Source organism: Halyomorpha halys, unplaced genomic scaffold, assembly GCF_000696795.3.
Source record: "Halyomorpha halys isolate HHAL.00 unplaced genomic scaffold, Hhal_1.1 Scaffold602.1, whole genome shotgun sequence".
In the NCBI taxonomy this organism is placed as follows: Eukaryota; Metazoa; Arthropoda; class Insecta; order Hemiptera; family Pentatomidae; genus Halyomorpha; species Halyomorpha halys.
The window spans coordinates 652,595-665,393 of record NW_027105306.1 but is presented as its reverse complement, the minus strand read 5'-3'; the positions used below and the strand labels follow the sequence as shown (position 1 = coordinate 665,393).

At 33.0% G+C, this 12,799-nt stretch overlaps 1 protein-coding gene and 1 long non-coding RNA gene across 2 annotated transcripts in view; one reads left to right on the top strand and one right to left on the bottom strand.

Annotated features, from left to right (window-relative positions):
* Positions 1–5,618, top strand: part of Dnaaf5 (Dynein axonemal assembly factor 5) — a gene marked incomplete in the record, with an annotated part of 19,064 nt that extends 13,446 nt beyond the window's left edge. The window contains 4 exon segments of the mRNA XM_014426916.3: positions 675–860; positions 1,732–1,974; positions 3,730–3,927; positions 5,454–5,618. Of these exon segments, the coding sequence (XP_014282402.3) occupies positions 675–860; positions 1,732–1,974; positions 3,730–3,927; positions 5,454–5,608 (782 nt within the window).
* On the bottom strand, positions 4,416–8,717 carry LOC106684691 (uncharacterized). Its single transcript, XR_010844217.1, has 3 exons — positions 8,554–8,717; positions 5,186–5,889; positions 4,416–5,093 (listed from the first exon to the last, which is right to left on the bottom strand). It is a non-coding gene; the product is annotated as an uncharacterized lncRNA (long non-coding RNA).
* Positions 8,718–12,799: the final 4,082 nt, after the last annotated feature.

Here is a 12,799-nt window from a genome sequence, read left to right as displayed (position 1 = left end):
TCACGTATTGATCTTTCGAATAAAAAAAAAATTTTGATTACAATTTAATTTTTTGTGTTATTTTTTACAATTTCAAGTTCTATCGGGCTTAAAAAAACACCCTATATATATGGTTTGTTTTTGCATCGTTGATTGGACAAAGATAATGTTGAAGTTACCAAGTGAGCTGATCAAACAGCAATTTTTTCTTCAAAGAGCTCGAGTGTTGTGTTTTGACCGCTACTTCAAGTAATGGCCTTTGCAGCTTCTTCTAGTTAATTAAATCAAATTAAGAAAGCTGCTTTCAAATTAATTGATTGTTTTGAAACAATCCTAAAATTAATTTCAGGAAATTCCTTCTTATATTTTATGTGCTCAAAATTTAATAACTTTGTTGGCCTGTTACTTAAAATTATCGGTTTTTAGTTTTACAATAACCTAATTTTTAGATTATCAAATATCTCATTTGATGTAAGTTCAATTTAGTCAATATTCACTGTTTTATTTGTGTCCCTTTACTTTTTCATTTCAGCCTGAACTAAATAAGACAATTAGTGAAGAAAGTTGAATGATACCTCACTAGTTTTCTAGTTTCACTTTAATTTTGATCATTGTTTCATCCTTAATAAATGATTGAGCTTAATAAAGCAGCTTTGGCCTATCTATTAATATTTTCAATTTCTACTTTTTTTAAGGTGAAGTAGTCGAAGAAAATATCGATTCCATTATAGATGTATTTAAAAAGTGTTTGGTGCAAGAGGAGACAGATCCCGAAGTAATACTGAAGGTGATTTTGACTTTGAATAAAATCATATCTGATGAAAACATCACTTTGCCAACTATGGAGGTCAGGGAATATTTCAAAAATACCATCATTACAGGTATTATTGATATTTCCAATGTATCATTAAAATCATTAATTATTAGCAAAAAAAAAATTTTTATGTAATACTATTCTTAAGTTTCCTGCTCTTTTAAGGCAATAATCCAAATAATTTATGTTATCCCAATTAGTGAGTTGGAAGCCATTTTTAGCTTCTTTTTTTTTGGTAGAATGTATTTATTTTTTTTAATTTAATTTAAAATAAATTTGAATTAGAGTAAATGCCTGTTAAAAAAAAAAAATATATTTATTATAAAAAAAACTCCTAACATGTCTTAAACAAAATATTTTTATATGAATTTATTTCAAGGAAATAATTTACCCAGAATAGGATTATTTCCTTTTGAAACAATTGCTAGTTGACTGGTTTAGTTGATAAATTTTAATCATGCACAAGTTACTGAAATGCAAAAATAGAAATGAAAAAGGTGGATTTAATTTATTATATTATAAAAAAATTTAAAAATTACCACAAATTCTACTGTTAAAATACTATAACTATGAAATCCTAACACTTTTTCTTTATTCCCTAAATATTCAGATGTAATTATCTGATTTGCTCTTTCATCCAGTGCATTAACTTTCAAGGAGGTACACTCAATCAGCTTGATAAAGACATTTACTTTAAAGGAACCAGATTTCTTTCATTCTCCTGTTTATTTTCTATATATTTTGTCTGCCTCATATATGGGCCAAAATTTCAGATTCCAAGGTATCACACTTTGATTAATGCATCACTGTCATGTCAACATGTATTCTCAGCCAAACAAATCTGCCTTTTTTTAAGTTCCCAATCCTGTTGCCATTTAGCCACTACGAAAATATCTCTTTTTCTTTTGTTGTTTATGTTTATTTAACCATTTTTACAGATATTTTATATGAACAACTGAAATGGAAACCAGGAAGGAGTGCAGAAGCCATAAGAACAATGACGGCAACTTCTCTTTTCCTTCTTTTGCCTCGTAATCTTCCTCCAAATCTGATTCCAGTTTTATTGCAATTAATAGATGATGCTAACGAGAAGACCCGTACTTTGTCCATTGCCTCAATAAAAAAATGTAGCCTTGTTGAGGGAATCCATGAGCCCAAAACATTTTCCAAGATTATGGAAGGTAAGATTTTAGGTCTTAAAATCTTTAAATTTATTCTCAAGTCAGAAGCAGAAACAGTTCAAATCTAGCTTTAGAAGGTTGACTATTATATCATGGAAGAAAAGTCTTTCACAATATAATTGTCAACAGGTAATAGATCTCAACATTTCCACTCTAGCTAGAATAATTTGGTGACCTATCTGTTCAGGCCTTGTTAGAATACCAAAGGATGTTAAAGCAAATTAACAAATTTTTCTTTATTTAATAAATAAAGAAATATACAAATATATATACAAGAAATATACAAAAAAATATACAAATTTGTCTTTTTATATTTTATTTTAAAACAGTTTTTCTGTTTATACCATGAGCATGCATAATTAATGAAATATATATTGGTTATATTTAGGTTATTGTTAGCTATACAGACTATTAAATATGTGATATTCCATTTATATTCACATGATTATGGAGGGTTTTAAAATTTAATGATTAAAAAATACTTGAAACTTTGAGTATGGCTTATTCTGTTTTCTATTTTTTTGTCTTCAAATTATCTCTTCTTTTGTAGTATCCCTATTTATTTTTAAAAAAGGCTTATTTAATTACCTAACACGATCTTTAGGATTTTTGCTTGCACATATAAGTTAGGTAGTGGTTGTTACCTTATATTCTATCCCATAAGTTGAATTATAGCATATCAGGTGCACGAGAGTGCCTTTTCCATCACATTTGTGGCAGGATATTCTTCATCCAAAATTTCCTTTTCAGAACCATAATTTAAATCATTCTTTAATGCCCTTAGACATTTCCTTCTATGTGCTAACTTAAATGCAAAAACCAACAATGGGAAGTCAGAATTAATAATTCCTTGGGACAATCGCTGCTGTCTACACTCCATTTTCTTTGTTGAAACCTCTTTTGTCCTGATTCTCCTATATACTAACAGACTGATCTTAACCCTAACTGTCTAGACATTTTCATACATTAGGCTTGTGGCCATTAAATATTTATCTTGCCTCGGTAACCTATCCTCAGATTATAACCCATTAACTCACTCCATTGCCATAATTACAGTATCATACCCTTTCTTGAGGAATAGAGGTATGTGGAAGTTGGGATTGGGTGTTGAGGAATTTAGGGAAAGGTTTTATAAACAAAGGCAAAGAGTATATGTTTCCGTTAATAGACGCCACGACTGACTGACTCAAACAAAGGTTTCCTGTAAGAGAAGCAGTGTCGCCATCTACTGTTTTATTTACAATATTTATAAATTGAATAATACCAATTTTCTACAACATTGGGGTTATGAATAATGGTGATATCAGATGCTACATCACAACCTGCCGCAAACACAACCTGTATCCCAGTATAGGTTGTATTTGCAGCAGGGCCTGAAGATGTCTTCCTGGTTCTGTTTCCCCAATCATTCGATGGAAGGACATGCTTTGATATTAAGTTAGATTAATTGAAGAATTATGTATTAATCTTTTTAACTGAAATTATTTTTGGCATAATTATTTCTGTTAAAAAGATTAATACATAATTCTTCAATTAATCTAACTTAATATCAAAGCATGTCCTTCCATCGAATGATTGGGGAAACAGAACCAGGAAGACATCTTCAGGCCCTGCTGCAAATACAACCTATAGTTAAAAAACCTATAGTTAAATACAACTAAAGTTAACTTTAACTTTAGTCCTATATTATATTTTTCTTCTACTTTATCCAATATTTTTGCTGTGTTATTAATATTTCTATTGGTTTGTTTCTAGGCCTACTCAAAAGGCTTGATGACTGTAACCAAAAGGTTCGAGAGATGAGCCTTGAATGTATTAGTGAATTGTACCGTGCAGAATTTGATTTACTAAAAGAGAAAGATGATCATAACTCAAGTCTTCTCAGCTTCACTTATGAAACTCTTCTTATTCATTTGGATGATTCTGATAAGCAGTTTAGGATTGTTGTTTTAGGTATGATTATTATGTATATATTTTGTCATTATTTGTTTGTGATGTTATATGTTTTTTTATTTATGTTATTAACGAATAAATAAAATAAGGCTAAGTGAACTTGAATGTTTGTAATTTTTCACTTCTATCGTTACAAAGAATACTCACCTATCTGGGCTCTGAAGTCTCAAATCTAGGCTGTGAAAGTTATTTACGTTAAAAGTTAAAAGTTTTCTTACAATATTGGCCATGTCTTAATGCACAGATTTTTTCTCTTTTTTCTCTCTCTAATCAGGAACACAAGGTTATTTAAACAAAGTATACCACAAATAAATCATTTCAATTTACAATACTTTGTTTAAAACTGATAATTATTTTATTACATTAGTTTTTCTGACAGTGGATGGTCTAATAACATCTATTACCCCCTCTTGCACAATGAAGGGTCTTAGCCCAGTCAGGCATTGAAGAAATTACATTAATTACAACTACAAAGAAATTACACTGAAGCTGATTTATTTATTTATTAAAGTTGAGAGTGGATAACCATCCCTAACACATCTTCCTAAGTTTTCTCACAAGTACTCTATTTAATTCATATCTGTAAATCCTACATGCCAGTTTGAAACTTTAATTCTTGTGTGCTCCAAATGTTTGGTGACAATACTTATGGTACCGTATATCTCTCCAAACCATAAATGATTTCCTGAAAAGGCTACAATTCATGAAGATTATGTTATATGTACTGCTGTTCTGCTAATCTTCATACTCTACATCTTCTAAATAGTATATATTGAAGAGAGAGTCCTCTGGGAATAAAACTGGTACATAATCACTTTTCCCATTATACTTTTCCAGGAGCTGTGGCCCAACTGCAGGTTATCTTGTTCAAAGTCTATACTTTCATCTTCATACTTTCTCCTTCATGTGATTTCCGAGTTCTGATAGGTGTGTCACACCATTTGAAGCCTGCAGGGAATCTTAGACATTGTTAAATGGTGTTTTTTCATCACAGAGTGTTGTATGATAGTAGATTCAGTTGTGGCTCTCAGTTGGCCACAGGTAACTCACAGCTCTTTGCTGCTTGTCCTCTGGTTTCACTAGAGTGCATGATCAAGCTTTGCTGCTCAGTATCGGACACTACAGCCTTTTTTACCAGCTACATAGTCATTCAAAGGGTTCTTTATCTTCAACCATAATAGACAAAGATCATTTAGTAATGACAAAAAAAGAGTGGTTACAAAATCAAAGATGTTAAAATATTCAAAAACCTACTTACCCTCAGAAAGAGTAAATCTGGTAAAGCAATTTCAAGACAAATGAGCGATTAATTTCTACTATTTTAATCCTGCATTGAACCTTGCTTTGCCTAGACAATTTTTTACAATTTTTCTTGTGTAGTGCTTCTTGAACTCTAGATTGGCTCTGTCCAATGCAATTAATGGTGTTAAAACATTATTTTTACGTTAAAATTTTTTTAATGAATGCCTGTTGAAATGCCTTTGGTTTCCTTGTTTTCTCTTTTATATAATAAATTTATGTTTTAGATACACTGAAAATGTTGGCACCTTTCAACTACCAACTGCTATTGAAGAAAATTCGAGTTGATATGTTCCGGGATAAGGATATTGCTCAGCAATTAGTCTATTTCATTGAAGAGAAACTAGCGCCGAGCATTTCTTTGGACAATAAATGTAGTTAAAATAACATAATTCTTGTATTGTTATTTCTTATTTTTTTATTTTACTTTCTGTTGTGGTTTACTCCATTTGGTGTTGAATTTTCCAATTCAAGGGTGTGAATAATATCTTTATTGGTTAGTATTAAATCAATAATGAGTAGGATACTGACTATAAAGTCTAGAGATACCATAACTCCTAGCTGAATAATATGCTCTGTATTTTGAATAACAGTCATGAAAGCTACTTGGAGAACACCAATGGTAAGGAAGACTCCTATTCCAATTGACTCCCAGATAATAACCTAGAAATTCAACAGAGCATTAAATTTTTTTTTCACATAATGAAATTTATTGTTGATATTCAAATCTATAAATTGATACTATAAAATAATTCTGATAATATTGTTTGTAGCATCTTTTTTTTTGATACATTTTATGATTAGAATGTATCCAGAAAATTAGATAGTGGGTCTCCAATATTTTGCTACATGCAGAAAATTGTAAGATATCGGTCAGATGAAGGGCACTTTATTTTTTCTTGGTAAATTGGTAGTTGGGTATTGTTGACAATGCTCATCATAATATCAAAAAATTAGTGATTCTCTTTAAAAAAATATTGCAAATTCACAAAACAAGTATTTAAAAAAGTTATTATTAAAATGCTATTAATATTATTACACAAAGAAGCTTGTATTTTTCATCTTATGCAAAATGTTCCTAAAAATTTTACTCAATATTTTATTGAAAATTAAAGTTGAACTGTAACAAACCATTGTTGTGCTCCATGATGGCTTAACTTGGGGAAGTGTTAGTTAATTGATCGTATTTACCAGTTTAGGTTTAATTTATTCCCTTAGTAAATGTGAAATATTTTATGTTATTAGAGTTTCACTTTTACAAATCAGTTACTATTAGACCAATTTATAAAAGTTACATTACTTTCAATCGTGGCTGAGTTGTAACTATACTAAATAAAGTTTCTTAATATAAAAGGATTTCACTATAAATGAAATAACTCTCTGCCTCAAAACTTTATTTTTATTACTTTACTATGCAATGTTTTCTAGAATTTTTCCTTCTGCTTTCTGTTTTCAATAAATTAAACTAATTTACAACTGATATAATTTTTTAATATTATTTTATATATATATATTATTTTCTCATTACTGCACACAGACCATCTTCCTTTTATTATGCCGTGTGTACAGGGCTCAGTGGTTCTAAGGCTGGATTGGGGTTCCCGTACACGCATTATATTTAATTTATTGTTATATTCATGTATTTATATTTATATATCTATGTATTTATCTTATGTATCTCTATCGTTTCCTGATGGGAACCAACTCCAAATGTATGCAATATATTTAACTCAAGCACTAGATACCATAGACCCCCTTGCCATGGTATGCTAGATTTAAGTATTTATAATTATTCATTGGAATTCTTCTCCAATGGTGTCGTGTTTACCAATTTACTATGCTATTATTATGAGGTAGCATGCAGGGATTCTTAATTATAAACGAAAGTCTCGGTTGCATTATTTTATATTTATAATCATATATACATTAGCAAGAATAATATTATGAGAGAGCATAGTAGATCTATTTCCTTAAACTTTAATTATTATATTATGAATTGAGAAGTACCAGTTGGAATCTTTGTTATTTATACTGACTCTAAGTTTATCAATTCTATTATTGCCATTCAAAATACAACTGAAAGGTCTTACTTATTTTGGTGCACCTATCAGTCTTGGCAGTAGTGGTGGAGCGGATCTTTGGTCCCGCATCACACCACAGCCTGCCGGTGGCCTACACTGAATCCCTGCGATGTCTGACTTCCTCCTATTCCCTCACACTGGTGTCAACTCCTGTCTCTCTCAAGACTGCTCTTCGACTTCTCAACTGATAGGTTGATCTTCAACTATCCTCTACTGATGTCTTCAACTCTCCTCCTGATCTTTTTCTCCCTTCTACTTCTGATCTCCATTTTTCTCATTGGTCCATTTATACTCCCACTCTCTTTTATTTATCATCAAGAGGGGGTGGGCAGGTCATTGGCCTTTCGGTCCTTGTGGGGCGGTACTCTTTTGATGTTGAAATTTCCTGAATGAGGCAATTCTCCTCTTTGACATGAGGTCATCGCCTTTGGCCAGGGATTTTAGTGTGCCCAGGCGTGAGATAAAGGCTATGTAGGTACCCCTACCTATGCGATTAATAGTCTCAGATGTGTGTGCCCCAGTCCACACCTGGTATCTATTTATAGTTCAATGACTCAGTGGTTCCTTTGGTATGAATCCTTATCAGGTACGACATGCCGACAAAAGGACTTACATTTGTCTCCTTTCTCCCAGCTGGTGCCTCTCATACATATCAATTATTACACATGATCAATAATTTTTTTTTCCATTAACTTTTTATAATTTGATACTTGTGTTTTATTAAAAATAACTCCCAACAATTTTCGTAGCATTCAATAGTTTTAGAAAAAATAAAATCAATTTTTTTGGCACAATCTTCAAGATCTTGAAAATTGAAAAACAAACAAAATTTTTTCTCTTATTTAAGAAAGTTCATCAAACATGGATAGTAAACCATACTTCATTTTGATTTAAAGTTTTTTTGACGATGATTTTTGCTCTTATAAATGATTAAAGGCAGAAAGTTTGGTAAAAAGTTATCCTAGGATTCAATAGGAAAAAAAAGTAGAACTTTTTTTTTTCAACTTTATTGGGTCAGAAATCAACCATAAGTTTTGGTATCATACTGTTGAAGCCTGTACTTTATAATCTTTATAGGGAAAGGAATTAACCAAAAATTATACTGTTTATCTGCTTAACTGTTTGATAAAACTGTTAGTCTCTTAAGGTTGTTATTGATTATTTAACTTCTTACTTGAAAAAATATATATTATAAAGTTATCTTTTTCTCTTTAGTACTAATAAATATAATTTTTTAAAATATTACCAATACTGCTGAAGGTTCTGCTCCCAACAAGTATCCTACCATCATACCCCAAAAAATGACAAAAAATGTAGGTGGTCCATAAGAAAATAAGATCATTGTTGACAAATTTATTCTTCCTCCAGGAAATCGTAAAAAAGCCCATAAGACATCAATTAGCAGCAACACTAACTAAAACAAAATTATTTTTCTCTAATCATGATGTTTCGTATTCTTATTATAGTTTTATAAATCACAAGATATAAACTCTTATCTCAGTGTAATCAAAGTCCATTGAAAAGGGAGTCTGGAAAAAAGTCAGATGGTGGTCAATTGAATTCACTACACTACAAAAAGACACAAGAAAAGCCTATAATAAAGCTTATAAAACAAAGTTAGAGACGGACTGGAATGTATACCAGGCTGCCTCTAATAAGTATAAAAGAGAATTTAGAAGACATAAACGAGATGGCTGGTGCAAGTTCTGCAGCAACATAGAAGGCACGCCGGAAGCCTCTTGTTTAATAAAGTTATTAGGAAGCAATGGTCAACAGCCAATAGTTGCACTAAGGAAAACAGATGGGGAGTGGACCTCCAGCTTAGAGGAAACCTTGTCCCTTTTAATTGAGACACACAAGGTTGCGATTATCAGATGGGTCAGATCTCACTCATCTCACTGTTGCTATGGTGCCTAGTTATGGATAGCCTATTGAGAAGACTTGAGGATGCTAGGATATTCGCGCAAGCTTTTGCTGACAATGGAGTGATCCTCATTAGTGAAAAGTTTGTTAGTACCATCATGGAACTTATGCAAGTCGCATGTAATATAGTACAGACATGGTGTACTGAAATGAAGCTTTCAGTTAACCGAACAAAGACAGAGTTGATTCTATTCACCAGGAAGCGGAAATTGGGTGTATTTCAAACCCCGATTTTCTTTTGCAATCAACTCAAACTGAACCAAAAGGTCAAATACCTGGGAATTAATTTTGACACAAAACTGAACTGGGGATCTCATTTTGCAGAAATTAAAAGAAAAATAAGTGCTGCCTTTTGGAAAGGAAGACGCGCTGTGGGCACTACCTGGGTTTTCAACCCAAAGGTTATGCATTGGATTTACACAGCAATAATAGGACCAAGAATTTACTATGGAAGCATTGTGTGGTGAACAGCCTTGCAAAGGGCTTCCCATATGCGGATGGCCAATGTATCGGCATAGCTGGGGCATTTCGCACAACACCTACTAAGGTATTAGAAATCCTGCTTTTCCTAATACCACTCCACTTATTGATTAAAGGGAAAGCGGCATTAGCATTAGCATAAGAATGAAAGAAAATAGACAGTGGATAGAGACAGGAAAGTTACTGGTCACGCAGCAATAGCTTAAGTGGTGGAAAGTGAGTTACCAATACTACAATACCGCTTACCACTTCTAGATAAAACACCCACTCTAAACACTAAGATTAGTTACCTATATCCAAAGTTAGAGGATTGTGTACAGGGTTTAGTGGAAACCCCAGGAGAGTATCTGCCCTGTTTCACTGATGGATCGAAAATGGATTCGACAGGACTAATGAGGGCAGGGGTTTACATCGAAGAATTAGGCATAGAACTAAACTTCCCACTAGGCAAGCACTCGACTGTCTTGCAGGCAGAAGTGTTCGCCATCTTGTCAGCAGCTTTATGCCCTGGAGTCACTAGGACTAGCATCACCATCTTTTCAGATAGTCTGTCTGCCCTTTAAGCCTTGGAGTCACCTCCAATTTGATAAGAGAGTGTAAACTAGCCTTAGAATCATTAGAATCATTGTTTAAAGAAGCTTCAGCTTGTGTGGGTCCCAGGATACAAGGGAATCACAGGTTATGAAAAAGCTGATCAGCTTGCTAGAATCAGGGCTGAGCACCTTCCTATAGGATCAGAACCATTCCTAGGCATCAGAGAAAAGTAGTTCCTGACCGGGCATGGAAGAAAGCAGGTAAGGAGTGGAGGGACTGTATAGGGCTGAGACAGACCAAGATTTTAGTAACTAAACCCTCTATTCCTAAAACTAAGTGGCTGCTAGGCCTAAACAGAAATGAACTCCGAATATTAATAGGAGTTCTTACAGGTCACTGCAGACTTAAAAGACATCTTAAGATATGTGGAGTAGTCCACGATGAAACCTGCTGCTTATGCGAAGAGGCCCCAGAGACTCCTTACATTACATAGCAGATTGTGGTAGGTATGCGTCACTAAGATACAGGCTTTTAGGCTCTGATAGAATCACAGGAAAAGAGGCTTCCTCTGTGGATTGGGAGTCCCATTTGAATTTCATTAGAAAATCAAAAAGGTTTGATATAGGGGAATAAGATATATTAAAGAGCCATTCCATTGGGTTGTCTTGGGGATGGCAAAAAGGACCAATAGGCCCACTTGCCGGACTTGTTCCCCCCACCATTACCAGTACCAGTGTAATCAAATACTGTAACACATCATCAATGTCCTAACAAATGTCATAATATCCAGGATGACAATGACTTCTGCCTGGTTAAAAATGTTATTGCGTCCATGGACTGAATGAATTTATCTAACAGATTTCAACCAAATAATGCCTTGAATGACTTTCTGAAGTTTTTCAGGTAAAAATATGAAGAAAATGCTTGGTAAAGAATTGAACAGTGAATATGAAATGTGATTTTTTACAATGTTGGACTTAGTGATTTTTCCTTGAACACCAACGAAAAGTTAAAATTTTCTATTAGGAAAACATGGTTTAGTGTTTTCAAAGACATTTATTTATAAATTATGATATAATTTGACTGTAGTGAATTTATTCAAGGGTGTGTCGGGCAATCAGAAAATGTGGTCCTAAATTCAACATATGAAAGAATATAAAGTATACCGCCATTATTCAAGAAATAAACACACCACAGTAACTAATTTCGTTGGTTCCCTTGGGGACTCAGGTTAAGACGATCAGTCCTAGTGAGGTGTTAACCTACGATAGTGTAAGGTTTGGCAGAAAGTTTAACATGAAACCTCGTCTGTCCCTTGTCCTTTACTGTTAATGTCCTTTACTGGACTCAGTAGTGTTTGAGGAATTGGGTAGGTCATTGTCATCAAAGGAGCAAAGGAAGGAAAGTATTTTCTCTCATTGTCTTCCTCAAAGCCTGTAGAGCATTGGTTCCCTAAGTGGGTGTCTCAAGGGCATGCCAGGAGTTCTGTAAGCTAATGCTGCTTTCCCAAAATATTCTAAAATAAAAAACATATACAGTGCATCCTAGTAATTACTTAGCTTTTTTTTTCTTATTTTACTATAAACACAACCACCCTAAGTATTGTAGCGACAAGTGTATTGTGTACAAGTATTGTACCTCAACCGCTGTGCCACAAAATTTTTTTATCACAAAAAGGGAGCTGTGGTGAAAAACGTTTGGGAACCGATACTGTAGATGCCAGTACTCCAGTGTAGCTTGGTCTCCAGTGCTTCAAACAAAGTGAAAGTTGTTACCACATGTTCGTCAGTTTCTGGAATGCCACAACTGAAGTATAAGGGATAAAGGTTGTGCATCTCTGCACTAAAGTCCCAATGATCTGTGATTAATTGAGAGATCCATTAGGTTATACCTGTCTGAAAGCTAATATAGACAGGACAGTGGGGAAATACTTGCTTAAGCTAGCCTAATTAGAATGCGAAACATCATAGTTAGAGAAAAATAATTTTGTTTTAGTTAGTGTTAGTGCTAATTGATGTCTTACATGCTTTTTTATGATGTCCTGAGAGAAGAATAAATTTCTCAACAATCATCTTATTTTCTTATGGACCACTTACATTTTTTGGGGTATCATGTTTGGAGCAGAACTTCCAGAAGTATTGGTGATACTTTTAAGAATTATATTTAATAAGATTAAAGAACATAATATAACTTTGTCAATTTTTTTTACATAAAGTTAATCAATTACAATTTTAAGAAACTTTTACAGTTTTATCAGAACAGGTGAGCAGATAAACAGTATAAGTTTTGGTTAATTCCTTTCCCTATGAAGATTATAAAGTACTGGCCTCAACAGTATCGGTTCCCAAACATTTTTTCCACAACTTCCTTTTTGGACTAAAAAACTTTCGCAGCACCCTTATGTGATTAATAAATTTTTCGGCACCCTTTTCGAGATTAAAAAATATAAGATTGTCGCCATAATTATTCTTAGGGTGGTTGTGTTCTTAGGAAAATAAGAAAAAAAAAAAACAATGCCTAGTAAGTATTGGAATGCACTGTATACTTGTGATTTT